Genomic DNA, 21,359 nt, shown 5'->3' with positions numbered 1-21,359 from the left:
GTGCTAGCAGCATGACAAATAGCAAACCTAATATTGTGGACTGCTGACTAGACAAAAATGAGGAGAATCAGATTGCAAGAGCACAAATCCATATGATTGCAAGACACAGCTCTATTTATATTTAGTTAGTTAGATATGCAGTAAATCAGACTTGACTTTTCTACAACTTACTATCTTCTATTTTGTTAGACTTTTCTATTTGGTAAGAAGTAATTCTGAAGTTACGGGAAAGAAGTTGCAAGAGAGTGTTGAAGTTTTGTTTTAATATCTTTGAAATTAAACTGACAATCAACAACAATGAGGAAATGATACAGAAAGAGGCTGGATTTTAGACTTAATTTAGAATTCTTATTTACGTACACAGTGAATGTGGATATGTTATAAAAGGAAATTGGATTTAATCCTAAGGGAGTGAGTCCTGAAGACATAATCTGTCTTGACTAAAATATCCCTGTCAACAATCCACCAGGAGTATAAAACTATTCTTGTGGGAATCTTTAGAAATTAAAGCATTAAAAATGTGTGGCAAACTGAGGTGCAGGAAAAGAAATGAAAATGGCAAAGTGGGCAAGCAAATATATGTTAAAATGAAGGACTTGAAAAGGACATGAAAAAAAGAAAGAGGCATAAAATCCAAAGGGTCAAAGCTGTAGGTTAAAAATGTACCAACCACTGAGAATAACTTGCTTTAAGTGAAAATTAACTGGCAGAATTCCATATTAGACCTTTTATTTTATTAGTAAAGAAGGAATAGGTCCATGCTGAACATTCTGCTCAAAATCCAGCACAACGTATCTGTTGGTTTCACTGTGCTGCTGCAAAAGTGACACAACCCAGAGGTTTGCATAATAACTTCTCAGCAAGATTTTCTTTGTAATCTTTAGTTGCTCTAATTTTACTTTCACATAAGGTTAGATAAGTAATAAAATAAAAACCCAAAAAGCACGATTGTGTTAAATAATATAGTATATTATGCTCTTCCATTAAAATGGTGTAGACAGCTTTCCATGAATTATCAGTTCCTTGCATCAGACCAGGCGAGCTCTTGTCTTGTTCCTCTTGAATGCCACAGGAGGGCATCGAGTGACGTCAACAGGAACAGAAGCAACCCCTTGAATATTATTGTTTCTTAATTCATCTTTATAATTTTTTTAAGTATCATTACATAATCATTACATTATTCCCTCTCGTTGTAGGAAATCTTGTCTCAAGCTTTGAGAGAGAAAGCTATTTGAAAAACATTTGGGTGTACTATCTGCTTCCAGGTATATTCCAGAGTGACTGCCCAAAGTCTGTATTAGTCTGTACATATGTTGGTGTAAATGAGATAAGTAGATGACCATTTTTATTTGCAGAGGAATTAGATAAAGCTATCTAGAGTTAAGCTTTAAGTTTTTTGCCTTTATATCATCCGTTTACCATCATGGTGGCCACACATCGAATCCCAGTGTACTGCTTTGAAAAAGCACCCATCTTTCCTTGTATTTTTGTGATTGAAGCAGATGAAGCAGATAGCATATCCAATAACTGTTGGGATGCATTTTTCTTTTTCTCTTACTGCACTTTGCAACCACTTGCTATTTCAAGATACAAATAGGGAATCAGAAAATTAGTACCAAAGGAGTAGAAATTGAATTTTAAAGAACAGAGGTGAGCATTACTTTGACAGTAGTTCAGATCTGTCCGAGCCACTGTATATATAAAGATAGAATCTTCTTGTGGTGTGATGGAAATGTATAAATAGACTGCCCAAGTGTCAAGTAGTTAGTAATGTTTAGTGTAGCTATAACTAGCTCAAGACTGGGTCTTTCAAGTGACACACACTCAGAATTACCATGTTAATGGCATCGTGGCCTGCATCAGAAACAGCATGGCCAGCAGGACTAGGGAAGGGATTTTCCCCTTGTATGCAACACTGGTGAGACTGCATCTCAAATATTGTTAAATGTTAAAATGAAGGGCTTTACAAAGATATTGCTTTCAGTTTGGGACCCCTCACTACAAGAAGGATATTGAGTTGCTCAAGCATGTGCAGAGAAGAGCAACGAAGCTGGTGAAGGGTCTAGAAAACAAGACTTCTGAAAAGTGAGGAAATTGGGGTTGTTTGGTCTGGAGAAGAGGAGTCTGAGGGGACACCTCATTGCTCTCTGCAACTGCCTGGAAGGGACCTCTCGTATCAGAAGACAGATGAAGGTCTTTTAAAATATCTACTGCTCAGCTGAATATTTGGTTTCAGCTCCAACAGAAAGCTAGATTCAGCACATTGAGGCCCTCCATTCTTTCTTCATTTATTGTTTAGGCATTTCGGTCACGATTCAGCAAAACACTCAAACACACACTTAAGTACTTTTTTTATTTATTATTGCAATTTATGGTGCTTTTAATTCATATCTGAACATGTTTGAGATAATCCTCATTTTATAGATCAGAAAAGCAAGTTGTCAAGAGAGAAGATAATCTCTATGTGGCTACTCAGGAAGCAAGAGAGAAAACTACATTCCAGTGTCATTTCCTATTTTCCAACTCCTAGCTCATGCTTCTATATACAAATGTCACTGGTGAATCTCACTGATTATTAGCCTTCTGTTGTTAGAGAAATACAAATGAAATATGGTAAGCATTTTTATTTCTTGAATAGTGGGAGATAAATCAACACGGTTTCCTCTAATTAGAATGTTATGATCAAAATTAGTCTAGAAGCAATTCTGTGTTAATCTCCATATATTTTATTTCTGCAACATGTTAATTTTACATCATGAAAAGAATTTCTGTTCATTGTTCCCAATGAATGATCAGACTTGATTTTCTTCCAGGAAAGAAACTATGCTTTGACTTGTAATTTGGCTATTTACAGTCCTCATGCTTATTGTGTTGTACGTTATAACATTTACAACATAATATTGAACTTGTTTTCACTGGGAATATTTTCAATGGGAACATGGGTTCATTAGTAATATGCTGTGTGATTCCTAGTCGCAACAAGCAAGCCTTCACCTTCAATCTTGAAGAATCATGTTATGCCCTTCAAAGCTCATAAAAACAAATAGTAAATGCAAATAAATGCTCTTGTTTCAGTGTTGCGACCTTGTTGGTATTTAACGGAGTTCAGTATGAATTATCCCAAATAGCACATTAACTTAAAATAATTCTTTAAATCTTAGTTCTTTAAATTATGGGTATTCATATTGAAAACATCAAACATCTCTATTTCTATTGTTCTTCATTTGAATGCCAACACTACTTCTCCTTGTTTATCTTCCTAAATGCTTTTTAATATTCTTCTCATCAGATTGATGTCCTCCAGATAATGTCTTTGTTCTTGTTTACTAAAGCCCCCTTTTTTTAGTGTCTTCAATTAAATCTATTAAAATGATTGACATCATAGTGATTCTTCATCTGGTGTATTGTACGTAAGTAATAAAGTACATCATTTCATCAGACCGTTTATAAAAATGGACTGCATCTCTTCATTTTGAAGAAAAACAATACATTTTGTACAAATCTGAAGCATCCCAGACAGTTTTTCTTTGGAGTGACTATTAGAATCAAGCTTTTGCTATGATAACAACAGATAGATTTTAATACAGAAGTTATCATGCAATATTTGTGCCTTTCTCTATGTAAATAACTCACTTTATTTTCAGTGGAATTATTTGCTTCAGTTAGAGTTTCAGGATCAGACCAATCACGTTGAGCTTTATAAACTCCATCTACTGAAAAGCTTAATTCTGTAAAATCAGAATTGCCACCCCAAATTCACTGTTTTATTCATTTTTCTCTCTCATTGATAGCAAGAGAAACCTGCTTTTGAGCTTTCTGTTTTGCAAGAACATGGTGTAATTTGGCATAACTCTTCATAGTTCTCATTTGTGTTGCTTCAGCTGTATGTCTCACACATGCCCACTCGATTGTGAGTAAAATCCCCAAATATCAAATGTCATAGATTTAGTTTTAAATATGAAAATCATTTAATGCAAGATTATTTTGATGTATGTGGTTAAAAAAAAATCCTACTAAATTATACGAGTCTAATTTGTACTATTGGTTACTGATATAAATGTAAATTATGATCTTTCTAAGAAAAGGATGGAATCTGATTTTTCCACAACATCCTGCTCATATGATTTAATAATAAGTACAAAGGAAAATAACCTTAACTGTACCTCTTCAAGATGGTCAGCATTATCACATGAAGATGAAAATACGAGCCAGTGAATGCAACATAGACTGTAAATAGTAGAAGCAGTGCATTCTCGTGTTTATATCCTAAGATCCCAGGGCTTTTTTCCCTGTTGAAATTACTGGAAGCAAAGAGGACTGAGTTCTGGTGACTGATCCAAAACCCAGTGAAGTCAGTAGGGATGTTCTCTTTCATTTCCATGGCATTTTGATTAGACCCCTGGAGAGGACTAGCACTGATAGCTGAAGTGCTATGAATTAATCAGACTGCATCTGCAAAATGTGCGTAGAAGTCGACAAGTTCAGTACATGCTATTACTCACAGTTCTCTTGGGAGGTGAAAGGTATTTATCTTTTCATCAAATACTAGCTTCTTACCTTAAATGTTTGTTTGTTCACCTTAAACTAAATCCTTATCCGGAGGAGTCTCAAGCAGGGCATGGCTGATGTTCATTTCCTTCCTTCCCTCTAGAAACAAGAACTTTTCTGTCTCTTCTTGCCCATCCTTCTCTGACCTCCCTTAAACAGGTCCCACTGTCACCATGCTTATCATGCACCCCCGGTGGCAAGGCTTGCTTTTTCCAGATGCTTTTCCATTTAATTCATGCTATTGCTTGTACTCACACATGTTGAAAGTTGTGTGTTTACAAATCCTGTGCTTAAGTTTTCTTACACAGTCTCCTCTATTCTTGAAGGAATTTGACTGGTTTCCAGCCACGGTGAGGGAGCAGGAAGCAGGGAAAATACACCCAGAGAAGCAGAGTGAGGGCACTAGGGATCTCTCAGAAAGCAGAGATAATGCTAATCAGCACATATTCAGACTAGGGTAGGTCAATCTCATGCATCTTTTTTGCAGACAGGATCCTTCTTTTACAATTTAATCACTTGGGAATCAAGAAAAGCTGAAATTCAATGTCATAAAGAGAATATCGTAAGATATTTTTATGGTGTGACATCGCAAAACACCTATAACAATATTTTGCTTACATACAGTGCAGCCATTGCTCAACACAGTAATATATAGGCTTCCGAACATTAAAAATACAGAACCATCCAGTATTCATCTACTATGAACTTACTATGCTTTAAACACAAAACAAAAAATAAAAAGCTGTAACATTAGAGATAGAGAGGTTGTTTCTGGAGGCATATTTTTCAAGATTTATTGTCCTTGATAAATTTCAATAGCTGGTGCAACAAAAGATGATGGCTGCATGTAACTTTCACCTGTAAATTATTTGGCCCTTCTCATGCTGAAAGACTCATGCAAGGTGCTTGCAAACATAACCACCTGTTAGTTGTTTCAGAGAAATGAGGTGAAGTGAAATTCAGAAGGTAGGAATATGGTCTGATGGACAGCACAAAGACTCACAAATTAGCATTTATAAATTCTTTTCTCATTGCCACCAATGACTTAGGGTGTTATCTGGGGAAAATTTCTTCCCACCTCTGCCCTGTAGTTCCCACTTTTACAAAATAGTATTACCCAAAAGGAATTTCTTTAAGCACAATTAATATTTGTGACATGTTTTGAGAATCTCATCCAAAAGCTGCTGTAACTTTACAATCTGTCATCATATTGTAGTAACTGTTTCTGGGTCATTTGACCCACTTCTGAAATCCATCCCACTGACATACAATGCAACATAAGAAGTCACAGAGAAAGAATGAACTTATGAATTACTGGACTCAGGGGACAGCCTCAGAATACTACCAGAATAAATAACCACAAATATTTGATAATTATTTCTCTCGTCTTGGATGTAGCACTTTCCATAGCAGAGACTATGAACTTTTTAAAGCATTAGGTCAGTTTTTGATTTAATAGATTATCAGGCCTACTTAACCAGAAACTGGCTTACCTTTGAGATTTCGTATCCAAGTCTTGATCCTGCCCAGTCTTGTTTAGTTTATTATGAATGTGGATGAGATCACTTCCTCAGATGACACAGAAACAGAACACTTAGTACCTTCTGTAGTTAAAAAAAGATTCAGTTTATGATATTGTGTGATAAGAGGAAAGGACTCTTTTGGGCATGTGGTCCACAGAATTACCGGTCAGTATTAATGTTCTGGGGCATAGCTGTCCCCAGGCTGCACCTCCTGCTTACTTCAAGGCCATGCAGTGGTTATGTACTTTCTTTGCCCCTGGCTGTGACAAGGGTAAGCACATATTTCTGTGTTTGTCTTACCAACTAGCTTCTGACCGACTTGTTAAATCAGAACAGCAAAAGTAGAGTAAACGTAAATAAGCAATTGCTCTTTTCTGTGTAGTCTGAACTGTGCAGGAGGTATGCCTTGGGTACTGGTGTCTTCCCATTGCCATCTGGTTGGCTACTTCTGTTCCTGTCTCAAAAGTACACTTGAAAAGCACTGGTTTGTTGGAGGACTTTGTACACATAGGATACTTGGGAGGTGAATGCAAGGATTCTGATCAAATAAATATCTTAAGAACTATTTATATTCTAGCCTTCTAGAGGAGGTAGTTGTAAGAGGTTTCGGGGGCATATTTCCAGCAAGCTTGTCTAATTTTAATATGAACTTCTATTTACCATCAGAGCTACTGTTATTTGCAGATTGATCTGCTTGTGAACAAAATCATCTGTTCAAGGGGACCCACCATTTTAGATTCAAAATGCCACAGTCTTACTTTTGTTTGAACTATTTCTCTGTTTTTGCATTTCAGGTGTTTGTGTTTGCTTTTGCCTTTTGCGGTGAATTCTCAGATACCTCATGTCAAATTTGGGGTATATATTTAAATATTTAGTGGGTGGTTAGATTTCTGGATTTTCTCTGTCTGCCTTCATTCATGAAAGATCTTCCTTAAATCCAGAAAAGGTATATTTGGAATGGAGGGTATCCTTCACAAGAATTCTCAATGCTTAGCAAGATGGAGTTGATGCTTCCCATCAATTTTTTATATATATATATATATATTTTTTTTTTTTTCAGATATGTTTGGTCTCTTTGCTCTTCCATTTGTGTCCTTCCTCCATCCAAACCCTCCTGTATCTCCCATTTTCTTCTACCTTCCTTTTCACTCCTTTCTCTCTACTCCCTTTTTGCCATCTCACTAATGTTGGCTCTGTTTTCCCAGTTGCATTCCCCTTTATCTTTCTGCTATCTCAACCAAAGCCTATTAGTTCTTCTTTCTCTGGAGCCCTAATGAAGAATGAAGGTGATATCCTGCTTACTTGCATTCAGTCTCTAGATGCCCAACAGACTTTGTAAAGCTTCAGTGTCTCTATGTAATGTATAGTTTGGCTATACTGTTTCTTGTTTCTTCTTACCCAACGTACATGGGTCACAGAATATATCCAAAGTCATACCTGATACTTCAGTTGTAGAAGTAAAGTTTTGTATATCATTTTAACTATTACTAGTTTTAAAGACCTAAAACCCACAAAAACTGAGTTTGATTCTGTTTCTGGATGTGTACTATTAGCAATGTTGTCTATTACAGTTCTGTTAGAGTCAGATATATTAGTGGTAATTTCAGTGGCAGTAAAGAAATTACAAAGGACGTGTGTTAGTGTAATTTTGCCTGCATATACGTGTGCCCGTGAGTATATATACATACATATTTGTAGACAATTATACAGAGGCAACAGTGTGCATGTAAAAAGGAATGAAACTTGGCTTTGGAGCAGGACTAGTAAAAAAGTACTTGCTCTGAAAGACAAGCTAAGTAAAAACACTTGAAACTCTTCTATGTTATTTTCTACATTTAAAAACTGGAACTGTAATTTTAAAGTTTTGCCATGTATTTGCCCTGTCTCAAAGCCCTACATAGTGTCATGCATCAGAAGACTCACATACTTTCTTCTAGCAGCCCCTAATAATACTGAATACTAATAATACTTAATAGAATTGTATTACATTAGACAAAGTGATTATGATGCTAGTGGCGATAGCCTACTAGGCATGGTTGATCTTTGGTCATTGCAGGTCAGTTGTTCCCACATCTCAGATCAGTGGGAAAGATCATATATTGAATGTGAACTATCTTTTCAGAAGATGACTTAGCTTTTTTCTTGGCTAACTTCTTAAGTCAGAGAATCATTATTGTCTGCCATTTTGTCTGTTGTCATTAACTGCTGACTTTCACATATTAGGGCCTTTTAACTAAATTCACATGTCCGCAGATCAGCTGGAAGTTTAGTACTGGGGGAGGTTGCATTTTACTAAATAAGGACCATTAATTTGTTACAACTTCCATGTTTTGGTAGTGTTAGAATGTCAGCCCTACAAAGGCACTGCTGTGTAGTGTTTGTGGTTTTTGATTGCCTTAAAATGATTGTACTTCTTTGTGTACACAACTAACATTTTCTTTCCAAAATGTATTAATCATTATTAATTTTGTATCTCTATAGACTCTTAATGTGACTGAAGAAAAATTTGTATTGGAAACTCTAGCTGGATGCATAGAATATAAATCCTTGTTGGATGTAGTAGTCAATGCCTTTTTTGTTCGGGATGGGAAATACTGTCTGATTTCTGAGCGTAATCTCTATGTAGGTAAGTTTTCTTTAAAACAGCAAATGTGTTTAACACAAAACTTTAAAAATATGTTATTAGTGCAGGTCTTATTATCATTGTGCCTAGTGCAGCATGAAATACAGGACCTTTTCCCATGGCCGTATGATCTAAAGCCTAAATCCTGAGGTTGTTATTTAGTCTGGATTCTCACAGGTGTTAGCTGAATATTTACCTAAGAATGTTCTGCAGAATATGCCAGAAGATTAAGCTAATTGTAACATGCAGGTGGAAAATGACATCGCTGACTACAAGAAATATCTTGAAAGCTCAACTATCACTTTAAAAAATATTATTCAGTGTTTTCCCTTTATTGCCTTCTAATCTAATACCTCTGCCATTCAGATGTGAAACTGTATAACAAAGCTTTGTTTGTTGAAGAAAACAGCATGTCTCACAGAAGGAGATACGTTGCTTCTATCCATACATGGACTTCTTCATTAGTGGCCATCACAATAACATTAAATAGATTTATGTCTTGTCTCTGTGAGATAAGTCAATTATCTTCCTTTTGTTAGTGACTTGGTTAAAATCAGTTACAATACTACTACATCTGATAGTATGAGCTAGTTAATCAGACTAGTTACTATCATTGATGTTATAGGCATTAAGAAATGATGTCAGGCGTTAAGAAATACATTAAAAAGTCATCTTTAAATCTTTTTGTGCTATGAACTTAATATAACTGAGGTTGAGTTATAAAGTCCGTAAAGAAATTGGAATCACGAATTGCACTGGCATTTTTTCTCTGAGTCTTACATGTTCTGAAGTTTTGTAGGTACTTTGTAAAGTCCAGTCGGTTTAATTCAAAGTGGTTGAAAATACTAAAAATGTAATTAATATACACACATCTACGTTTTATGTTCTAAAAGCTATTGCATTTTAACTGTAATTCTGGTTGCTAATGCCACAGTCCCAGGAAAAGCATAGAAATCTAAATCAAATAACAAATTAAATGGAACCTAAACTGTCAGATGAAATTAATGGTATATTGAGTTGATTCTAAATGATAATGCTTCATTGTCTCCATTTCTGCAAAGCCATGTTTTTCAGTGTCTGGGGCACATATATTACAACTTTAAGCTGAGTGTTGCTGTAATTGGATTGTCAGGACTGGTCCACACGAAACCTCCATTAATCATGGGCAAAGGGGAGACTCCGGAAGATTTTTCTTTATCAACAAGTTGAGAGTCTAAGGTCATTGGCTTAGATTTTTTTAAGCTGCTTGTGATTCCCTTTACCAAGCTGCATTGACACTTAAATGATCAAAGCTGCTTATAAAGACTGTTGCTATGTGTGAGCAGATTTGAATTTAATAAAGCTTGTAGGAGATAAATGTGTACTCTACTAAGACTGCTTAAATATGTTGCTATGCTAAAGCACACGACTGAAGTCTAATGATACACTGAGTTGGTTGCAGCATATTGGTCAGGAATTACTGATTTCTTCATTACTATTTGGTGGCAGCTAAAGTACTGCAATGCGAGTGAAGTCTGATCCAAGTGAATAAGGTCAAATAAAAGCGGATACAGGAACTCATGAACTTTACAGGTCCATTAAAATCTGAAAACACTGACTCTTCCCGTATCAAATTGCATACATGCCAGAAGGGGACGCGAAAATCAGATTGGGACTTCCCAGAGAATTCCACAGTTTTAAAGTTTGGTTTTATTATAATTCAGAATAAAAACAAAAATTACAACATTTACTGCAAAATGGTCACTTGAAAAAAAAAGTAAATGAAATACTAGAGATATGATATTTTATGTTTGAAATTTTTGTTTTATATAATTAACTCTAATTTTGTAACAGAATAATAAGAGCTATCCTCTCTAACAATATTAAAAACAGAATACGTCAAAAAATCCAATATCAAAACTGTTTTTTATGTCATCTCTTTACATTAAGTTTTGCCAGAATAAGCTTGCTTACACTGAAAATTTTGGTTACATCAAAAGAGAGCTATATTCAACAATGTAATTCTTTCAGAAACTTTTCAGTTGTCTGTCAGGAGCCTTTTGACTCCTATTTTTCCTGCCTTATTGCCAGATTAACACTGAATTTCGCTGATGGAGTATGCAGATACTTGGTGTATAAGATGGTACTACTACCGAAAGAAATGGGCTGCCTGTGTCTTCATCACTGGCCACTCATTCTCACCCGCATGAGTTAGAACAAGTGTTCAGCAGCCATCCAGTGAACTGATCAAGAAATTGCTTCAGTAAAATTCACAGCCTGAGTTAACTTGGCTTTGTGGGTGACTGTACTTGCCCAAGAGAAGAAACACCAGGAAGTAAAAGGGGGAATGGGAACAAGCATTCAGGGGTTGACAGAGCTGCTTGTTTTAGTGGTGATGTTGGTAGAATGAAATGACTGCAGAATCACGGCAGGATTTTAGAGGATTCCAGAGTCTGCTCTGGTAGATCTCCCAGTTTTGCAAAAAGATATTTGCAGGCATCCAGAGGACCTCTGTGCATGACTTGGATAACTACACTTGTTTTACATTTTTGTGTAAGTGGACAGATCCTCAGCTGTTACAATTTCTGCATAAAATTCTACATGCATTACATAAAATGGTAGATTTTCACTCGCTTAGATCTAACTCAAGAAACACATAACATATTTATATGAACCACAGCGTAGTCAGAATGCTAGTAATGAACAGAGGGTTAATATTATGACTTCCTATTACAATTTCTCATTGTCAAGCACTATATTGCCCAGGTAGATAAGCAATACTGAAGACTGTTTAAAAATAAAGTAACAATCTAAATCCTAGAGCACGTTGACTATAAGGTATATATTTACTAGAATTTTCTACTGCATTTTAAATATATTTATCTTTTGATAGTTATTTGCTATTTGGCAACTTTTCAACTAGAAGAGCTTGGTCTTCAGCACTTCAGTAGAATTGTGAAATCTCTGGACACCGCAAAAATGCATAAGGTAATGATAGTACAATTTTTTTTTCAACAGTTAGTGTTTTCTTCATTGTGTTTGATTAATCAGATGAATTCTCAACTTTTAAGATCATTTAAATTGAGAAATTAGTGTTACTTTCAGTTTAAATTCAGAAATAAAATGGGAAATTATTATTTTCTTATCACAAAAATCTTGATTTTCTGTACTTATGCGGTGATTATCTCATATTCAGTCAAATATCAAGTTAAAATGTATTTTTTATCATCTGAGAAAGTAGAATAAATATGGATCTACAGTTCATGTGGTTTACTGTTGTCCCTCTAGCTTACATACTCACTCTTGGCTCTGCTTGCTTTTGTTCTTTGACTTCAGGCAGTAGAAGTTTTTGCTGTACACAATGAATCTGTTGAAACTTGTAGTTCTTGCCAATTTGTGTTCTTTTTTTTTCCCTAAACAACCCACTGCCGCTTTGCTTATCAAGCTTTTTGCCCTTCCATTGCTTTTTTTTCCATTCCAAAAAAGCACAGTTGCTTGTTTGGAGCTATACATGTAGCAGTTACCTCATTACAACATATACACAATTCCATTGCTGCCAAATAGAATCATGACAACAGACTTCTGCCTTTTCCTCTCTGGAGTCATCGGTTTGGATTTCTCTCCTCTACTTGTTTGCTAATTTTCATGAAACTTGTGGAAAAGTAAATATATTTTGCTTCTCTTTCAAAATGGTTGAAAGTGCTGATTATTTTTAAAGCTACATTTTAAAGTCAGGGAGAGGGATAAACTGACTGTGAATGCTTTCCCATAAGCCCTGTTTTCTTGGGAAAATAGGCTAAAAATTAAATTACTGGTGACATACATATGTAAGCTTTGATCATCTGGATGTTTCAAAGCATGTCCAAACACAATGTTTGAATAACAAGTGTATAGGCTTCTATATAAATGTGAGATTCAAGGGATAGGCAAATTCTAGTAATTAATATTCAAAAGGCTATGGTTTATCCTTATTCTGATTACACTGAATGTTCATGTGGATGCCTGTGTCTTTTTCATAAGTACAGTTGCTTTGTAATACATAGAGAGAAGGAAGGTTAGGTTGTCTGCCTAATGCTTTTAGGAACACTCAACCCTCTGGTCACTTTGTTTTGATGGGCTTACCATGGAATGTTTTTTATTAATTCCATTGAGAGGAAATATATATATATATTTCATTAACTGCTAGAAAAAACAGAGAAGTGCCTAGAAGAATTATCATAATCTGACAGACAGACAAATCACTCTCTGTCTAAATGCTCTCCAGCCCCTTCTTTGGTAAACATCTTAGAAACAAGCCACTGGATTGGATGCATCTTGAGCTCATTCAGCCAGCAACACAGTCTTCCCACTTCATGACAGTTATCTCTTGTTGATTCCATTCACCTAGCTTTATATGGCTTACGTGTCAGTACCCTGACGTTTTACTTCAGACAATTTCTATCTCCTTGTCTGGAATAATTTTTCTCTGGTAGGGAAGTGCTGCATGTGTGATGATCTGCACCTGCTACTTTTTTTTTTCCTGTAGATATAATTTTGCTTACTTCAGTATCTTACCAGATCCTCATCACCACAGCATCTAGGTTTTCTTCTCTTGCATTACAAGAGGTCCTTTGTCTGCAAAGTAATGCTAGAGTATATTAATGCACCTGCAACAGAGGATTTAGAAGCAGCATTTGGTCCCCCAGCAACAGTGACAAAAACAGCAGAAGGCAGATTTGCAGCCTTAGCAACAGCCTGAAGTTGTCAGAAATTTGGGATTCTTCTTCAGGATGCTGACCTGTAGATATTGCCTGATGACTTTGTATCTGAGTTCGGTTGAGATGAAAAATAATTATTCATGTATATTTACTTAGAAAAGATTTACTTGGATTAAATGAGAAATGTTTCTGCACATTACAGGCTGACTGGAATTTTCTTAATTGTGCAGATAAATCTTACACAAATTAGTAGTCTTCATGAAATTAAAGGCACTGTTCTTATGAATGAGATCTACTTGTGTGAGTAGACCTTCTTACGGGTCTGCATGATGGAATCCATTTGAATCAAAGTCAGTGTTTCCCTATGATTGGTGTATGTTCAAATATTTTCATTTAGGCATATATCAAGGCAGAATAATAATGGTACCTCATTCATACATGTTCATCTGCTTGAACAGAAAATTATAAGCTTATTCTGTAACATTAAGAATACATGCAAGAATTCTTTGTGATTTTATACTGACAGAATCATTGGATAAAAACCAATTTTGTAACCTTAGCAGGATTGTTCTTCTAAGAACTTAGCTGTGCATGCTAGCTCAAGCCTATTTTCATGTTCTATTATTCATACATTTTATTCTTTTATTTCGGTGATAAAATTTAAGGGTTTGTATGTTAGAGAAAAGATGCTTGAAATAAAAAGTTGAAGTAAACGGGTTTATAATTTCATACTTGCCTTGTAAAAAATGCAAATAAGTAGCATATTCCCTCTAGCACTCAAGAACATGTTTCATTCTATTTCACATTCTGATTTATACCAACAGCAGTGAAGTCCTTATAAAGAATTTCTGAGATCTGCAAATGAAATTACCATATAAGAACCGGGTATTGTTATTGCTGTTATGATGAGGTAGGAATAGTAGGACAAGATCAGCCTCCTGGAGGATAAAAGGGCAAAATAAATCCAAGCTGGGTCAAACAGTGGCAGAAGTATCTGGGACCAGGCTAGGACACTTTTCTCCAGAGCTTCAAATCAGGATCCTCAAAATGGAATTTCTGATTACTATTTCTTGGTAGGAAAGCCTTCTAAAGAGTTTCTTGCCTTCCTTTTCATTTCCGTGTTGCAGTTAAAAGGTATAATCTTACAGGTCATTCAACTTCAAGTTGAAGAACAATAGTGAAAGAATCAACAGGTGAAGAGAAGAGTGAACAGGAACCTCTTTGATTGCCTTTGCTACTACAGCAAATATCTGTGGTTGCATACAGCCAAAATAATCTCATTCTCAGGTAGTGGCTGATCTGTATGGAGAACTTGAATCTACGGTTTCTTGCAGTTGATTCTTTAACTCAAGAATCAAAAGCTTATGTTGTGAATATAAAGATGACTTCACAGATGTAGAGATAATCCCAGAAGAAGAAACTTCCCATTGTTTCATTTCATTTTTAGAAATAATCTCGCTGATAAAAACATATAAGAGACTATTAGCAGGGCATGTTCAAATTCTCATAAGCAAGGCATTAATTTAGCCCACCTGTACAAATGCATTACAGAACAGTCAAGTTTTACACCCTTGTTCGATCTTACCACAGTCAGAGAAAGGTAAAATAGTAAAAATGGATACAATTTCTGCTGTAATTCCACCACTTTTCAGAGGAGAAATTAATCTGGCTTATCATGCTTTGTGAGTAGTGAAACTCTCGGGCTTGGAACATTAAAGACAGAGGACCAGTAAACGGAATAATGCTGTTACCAAAGTGACTGTCCAATGGCTTCTCTAAGGAGAAAGATACTGGTAATATCTGAACAGAAATCTGAGAACTTCAAGCTGTATTTTGCTGCTATAAAAGCACAGACTGATAATATGGGGGGTTGACACCTTGGTCATGTGTGGCCAAAGAGGAAACAGAAATATAAGGTATTTTTCCTAGTAATTCAGTTCACAAAACACAGAAGTTTCTACTGTTAAGAAATGAAATGTGCTATGGTTTCATGGGCCTGATTCTGCCCAGATTCGCCATCTGTGATGTGAATTATCAAAGCCAAGATTGTGGACTTGGGTCCAGACAGCCCAGGGTCAGAACCAATGTCTGGTAATCCCTGCATTACCACTGGCAATCCCTGCATTGCCTGGATAACCATTCCAGGGCAGCATTCCAAGTCTTCTTCCACATGATGCATTTTGAGCATATCCATATTATAGCATTTCTCTGGGGACTGTGACTAAAACACAGAACACTGTAATATACATCCCAATAACTGTCTGATTACACAGTTAACCACTCTGTAGCTCATAGGAATACGTCATAGCATCCATCCATCACAGAATTATCCATTTGTCCTAATACAGTGTGAAATGTTAATAAGGAGAACATCAGTGGAGTTGCAGTGAGAGGCCTCAAGGGATCATAGCCAGCTGTTTAATACAACAGCCAGAAATCACTGACTGTATGCTTTTATTAGTTTCATCTGCCTTGAAGAGGTAGTTGCAAGTACTTTGTAAAGGATTATTAAAGCAAATATTTAGGAGACCTAGACACAAAAGATCAGTCAGGGAGAGCTCAAATAACAATAATTCAGAGGCTTAGTTTCATGTGACAATGTAATAGACAATTGATTGAAGGCTCTGAGGATGGAGTAGGCTGTGTAAGAGGAATACTGAGGACACAGCGAGGGAGGAGGAGTTCAACTTGACAAAAGCCAATGAAAGAAAACTGGAGGATCTACAAAACACCACCTGCAGTGTTTCCACATCAGCTTCTTCTATGAATTCTCTGAATACCCAGAAATGTGAAACTGCTTCTACCCTCAGGGTCTGCCTCTTTTTAAGTATGCTCATGTTCAATCCACCCTTGTATATACACTTGCTTACACACATGAGGTTTAAAAACACATTTTTGATAAACTTTGGGTATAGTTGAGGCCTTCTGTAAGGTAAGAAGAGTACTTTGGCAATGGACATGATTCTCTGGGTCTATAATCATGTCTACACCTGGGATACCTGGATGTAATATTTGTTGTGATAACTGCTAGAAGTAGTGTATATGCAGTGCATCGATTCTCTTAGAGACTACGAACTTTTCACATTTTATTTATACATTGCATAAGCACAAATGATTATGTTATGTGGAAAATGAAAGCCAAGATGCATGTATTGTAGAGAAAGGTCCTCCATAAGAAGAAATAATAAGTTTCTAGTACAATGGGATGAAATGCATTCGTTTATCATATACCTAGCAAACTCCAGTGAACTTGGAAACGGCAAAAAAAACGTTGCAATTTGACAGTTAATTTATAGTCCTGCTTTTAGGGATGAAATTTCTTCTGGACAGTGTGTTGATACAACAGCAGCTGCAGTTTTGGGGAAGAACAGTAATTTCTAAACATGAATGAGAATCCAAGGTGGTAGTATCGCTTTGACATTTGGGTTGTTGATCAGTCATTTAACTCTACCAAAAGTGCAACAGGTGAAAATAAGACTAAATTTGCAGGCTAATTCCTTGGAAATGGTCACAACAAGACTATAGATTTCAAGTAGCAGGATTTCTATGCCTGTTGAACATCTGCAGCAAACACCTAGAGCCAAATCTGTATTGTTTGTAGCTGACTTATTCATGGGGCTGTGAGCCATCTTGAGCCTGGCACCACGTGTGAATTAAGAAGCTGCCTGCTAGTCCTCCAGAACAAAAAGCTCTATATGAAGACCTATATGGCTCTGTAGAAAACAACCCAAATAAGACAGGATTGATGCCAAGTCTGAAATAATAAGTCCTGCAGTCTCCATTGGAAACTGTTCAAGTGACTGCGCACAGTTTTCCAGTATGTCCCATAATGGGACATACATAGGGATCTTTTCTATTATTGTGGTTATTTTAGTGTGATACTTGGGTCCCTTTCACATGGGGATATTCTATGATTCTATGGTTGCCTGTACTTCCATTTCCAATAATTTTAGTGAAAAAGTTCAGGTTCAAGTTTGGAATTTATATTGCTGTCAGTGATACATGCTGAATCTGAGTGCCATTTTTCAGGAGTGTTTCAAAAGGCTATTTGAACAGTTCAAGTCTTAAAGAAAGGCTCTTGACCTTCTGGTGAACTCCAGTGGAAAACAAAAGTTCAAATGTTAATTGCCACTTCTCCAGCATGTAGAGCCCTACAATATATGTGTGCCAAATTTCAGCTTTCTAGTTTAATGGGAATATGCCAATTAATTATATTTCAATAAAAAAAAGAAACCATATTGTATAGCAGTTCATAGTTCTCACCACTTCCCTCTACAAAGTTCCCAGGGAGTTGAAAGGATCTTAAGCAATTCAGGTGCAGTGCCAGGCCTGAGATACTTGTGGGCACTGTGGATCATCCAGCTACAGATAATCAGGAGTTGGCTACGGGAATATTAGACTTCAAAACTCTACTGTATAATTAGACTAAAATCAGTGCATTGCAGTAGCAATTATTTTTTAATAAAACTTGTTTCACGATGTCTGAAGCAACTTAAAGATGCATCAAACATCTCCATGTTGTAGCTACTAGATTTTTAGACCATTAAAATATTTTAGTATCTATTAATGTTTCACAAAATAGGGCTGAAAGACCTGAGGCCATCCTAGCAGAACTAAGAAAAACATACAAATATCAAGCACACGGTTATAAATACAGGGTAAAATAAAAGCAAGTTCTTCAAAAGTATTGTAACAAACCCATGTTTTTTGTAGTTTTATGTACCCCGTACCTTTAGTATCCATATTTAAAAACATATCCCTTATTACTAGTTTCTTAGATTCTTCTTCAATGCCTTGTATTTGAACACATGGATAAAAGATGAATGGAGGTCGGTTCTACGATTCGCTGTATGTAAAGGAGAACTGGATTGATCCACTGCTAAGGTAAGCAGTCAGTACTTAAGTAGCCTGTGGTCACCTCAAAGTTTAAATGCAACACACTGGGGAAAGCTTCTGCTGAAAATTTGATTTGCTGTTAAAGTATTTCTGCCATTGAAGTCACTGAGAACCTTTCTTGTCTTCATGAGACTATAATCCCTTTTACTTGCCCAGAGGCAAGGTTCTCTCATGGAGAAGTCCTTTCACAGCTGTTGTACATTTGTTTTTCAGTGCCCCTGCATAGATCAAACATCATACTAGCAGGTTTAAATTCTCTTAGAGAGTTCGATTCCAGCCTCATAAGTCACTTCACCATCTGCGTGACAGTAAGCACATGGAAAAAAAAAATGTTTGATTTTCATGAGCTTGGCTTTATGCTCAGATTTGTTTATGCAAATGGTCATAAAATCCCTTCTGAGCAAATCAGATAAGCATGTAAACAAGTCTTTTAAAATTATTATTGATTTACACAATTGTAGCATCACTTAATGGTTTAAATGCTCTAAGATGCCAGGTGTGTTAGGTGGTGATACAGTAGCCTGAATACCCTTGCCAAACTGGAACATTTTCACATGGAGGAACAGTAGCTGAATCTCAAGTTACTCAGCAGCTTGTTTTCTTTTTTTTTTGCCCAAGACTGAGAAATTAAAGCTAGCATGGGCACACCTAGGTGGCTGCAATCACACCTCCTCCTCACTGCGGTATAGATTACCACAGATGATGGCAAACACTGTTAGACAGAACTGTTACAAACAATGTCAGCTGAAAAAGAATTTGCATCTACTTCTGTCATGTCAGTCGACACAATTAGCCCTTTAGATTCTCTTTAGATTATATGAAATTAGCAAATGTAGTACTATAGATTTGGCTTGAAATACAATTCCACTGAGTCCTACAGGAATTATGGGGATGTATTTGAAGTCAGAATTTGTCTCAATAAATTCCAGAGTAGTAATTCTAATTATAAAGTATGCTTGCAGCTTGAATATAAAGATACAGAGAGAGATACAGAATAGCAATATAATCTATGGCTTATGTTTCATTAATAGTAGGCTTGTGAGAACCGTCCTTCACACTCAATTGCATTCAGTGTCACAAGCACAAGTGTTTTGCCTAGAAGTACATGTAAGCTGTGCAGGAATGCTGAAGACCAGATTTGATCACTGGGTTTGAAACTTCCTCCAAGGGGCTGAGGATGCACTGATCAGTTTAATCAGTTGAGTAGTTTAATTTTTTTAAAATATGTCTTTGTATTCCTCTTTCTAACATCAGTGAGGTTAATTTAAAAGTTCCTTTTATTTTAATGGAGCTGCATTATTTTGGAAGTTACTCATAAGCCTCATCCAACAGTGACAGTGCTAGCTAAGCTAACAGTCGTGTAAAGAAGTCAGTGCAAATTTGCATCATCAGCTGATTTTTAAATTCTGGGAAAACTCTATTGCATGTGTAGTACTTAAGGGTAGAATAAATATGGAGGAGCAATAACAGACATGAAGCTGTCACCAAAATCAGCCCTGATAACTTGTCTGTGTGTTACCTTGCATTCTGTACCTTCCTGTCACTCCTGGGAAGAATTCTGAACCTTTATACAAGCAAAAATCCAAACACAGAGAACTCAAAAACATCTGCCCCACAGTCACCAGCTTGTTTTGAGGGTTCATTTGCTGATTTCACCGAACTCCACACATCTTTCTATATATTTATTTTTTATTAGAACTGCCTGGGCTGTGAGGTTGATCTATGTGTCTGTCAGATGATGACAATGGCAGTACTTAGACCACTGTCTGTTCATAGTCTTTTCATCTGTATGTACTCTGCTTCTGACAGCTGATTTTCTGATTCATAGTCTGGTTCTGCTGTAAAACAGACTGGTGACATAATTGCTTATTCAGTAAAAACTGTGGCTATTTCACCACTGGACTAGCATCTATCAAGAGGTGAAATAACACAATCCAACTAAATCATACGTACAAATTCATGGGTTAATTTTATTAAAAAGAAAATAACAGAATAGCTGAAAGTGTTGCAGAATTCGCAACTGTGCCAAGCTCATATACTACATTGTAAGTGTGTACAAAAGAATAAAAATGAAATAAAATTGAATAATCTATTTTTATTTGAAGATGGGAGCCAAAAGTACAGCAACTGATTGAACACCTCACGGATAAATTAAGTAATCGTACTACCACTGTCAAGACTTCAACGGTCACTCAGCCAAAGGAATTTAATTTGACCGTACCCAAACCACGTGCCATTCCTATACCTCTGCCAATACCAGTACTGGAAAAAGGTCCACCTGTGAGTTTTTTTTTAATGCTTTTTGAGATACTCTGCTTTACGTAATCTTGTGCACAAAATCATGGTAAGGGAGTTAATCGTCTCTTTCAAAATAACTGTAGAAAATCTACAACCTTTGAGAAATCAATGAGGATTTATTTGTTACTGAAGGTCAGATTTTTAAAAAATAGCTAATTCATTTCATTTCAGTGAAACTTGTGTAAGCAAATTGTAGGCCAAACAAAGGAAAGGGAAAAGGTTGTTTCCTGTAGTTGGTTTACATCTCTTGGAGGTAGAACGCTACAGTGGATACAAACTGATGAAAGCATGATAAAAAGGTTTCTGATAGTCCGTGGATTTTGTAAAATGTTTGCTTTGGATAATGCAAAGAAGCAGGTGAGAAAAGAATATTCAACTGAACAATTGTATAAACTAGATGGATTATTTTTTTGTAGATGAACTCTCATTAAATAAGTAACAGAGCAATTTCATTGGACATGAAGTGGACTCTAGATTTTTATTCCTTGCTATTTGTATTCATGTTGAATCTCTTAAATTAATATTTTTCCATTTTAATTTATTGCTTACATACAAATGAGAGTTCACTGTCTTCAAAATGCTAAGCTTTCATTTTACTAACTGGCCAAGATACTGACTCAGTTACACTGGTACAAATCAGAGACACACAATTAGTTTAAAGTTAGCTCGCTTGGGAAAGGCAAACAGGATTTGGGATCAAGTTGCTATGACTAACTTAATAAAGACTCCAAAACCATCTATATTTAAATGCAGCGGGAAGTGAGCTTGGAAGCCATAGTTTTGAGCAGTATATGC

The 21,359-nt window shown here is 36.1% G+C and overlaps 1 protein-coding gene across 1 annotated transcript in view; it reads left to right on the top strand.

The window, feature by feature from the left end:
• The window catches only part of CFAP99 (cilia and flagella associated protein 99), a 56,652-nt gene that overhangs the window by 4,543 nt on the left and 30,750 nt on the right, over window positions 1–21,359 (top strand). Inside the window, 5 exon segments of the mRNA XM_040556052.1 lie at window positions 8,553–8,697; window positions 11,567–11,661; window positions 18,141–18,206; window positions 18,208–18,254; window positions 20,372–20,546. Of these exon segments, the coding sequence (XP_040411986.1) occupies window positions 8,553–8,697; window positions 11,567–11,661; window positions 18,141–18,206; window positions 18,208–18,254; window positions 20,372–20,546 (528 nt within the window).

This window comes from Cygnus olor, chromosome 4 (assembly GCF_009769625.2).
Source record: "Cygnus olor isolate bCygOlo1 chromosome 4, bCygOlo1.pri.v2, whole genome shotgun sequence".
In the NCBI taxonomy this organism is placed as follows: domain Eukaryota; kingdom Metazoa; phylum Chordata; class Aves; order Anseriformes; family Anatidae; genus Cygnus; species Cygnus olor.
Note: the sequence above shows the minus strand (reverse complement) of the source record. Positions and strands in the feature narration are given on the sequence as shown.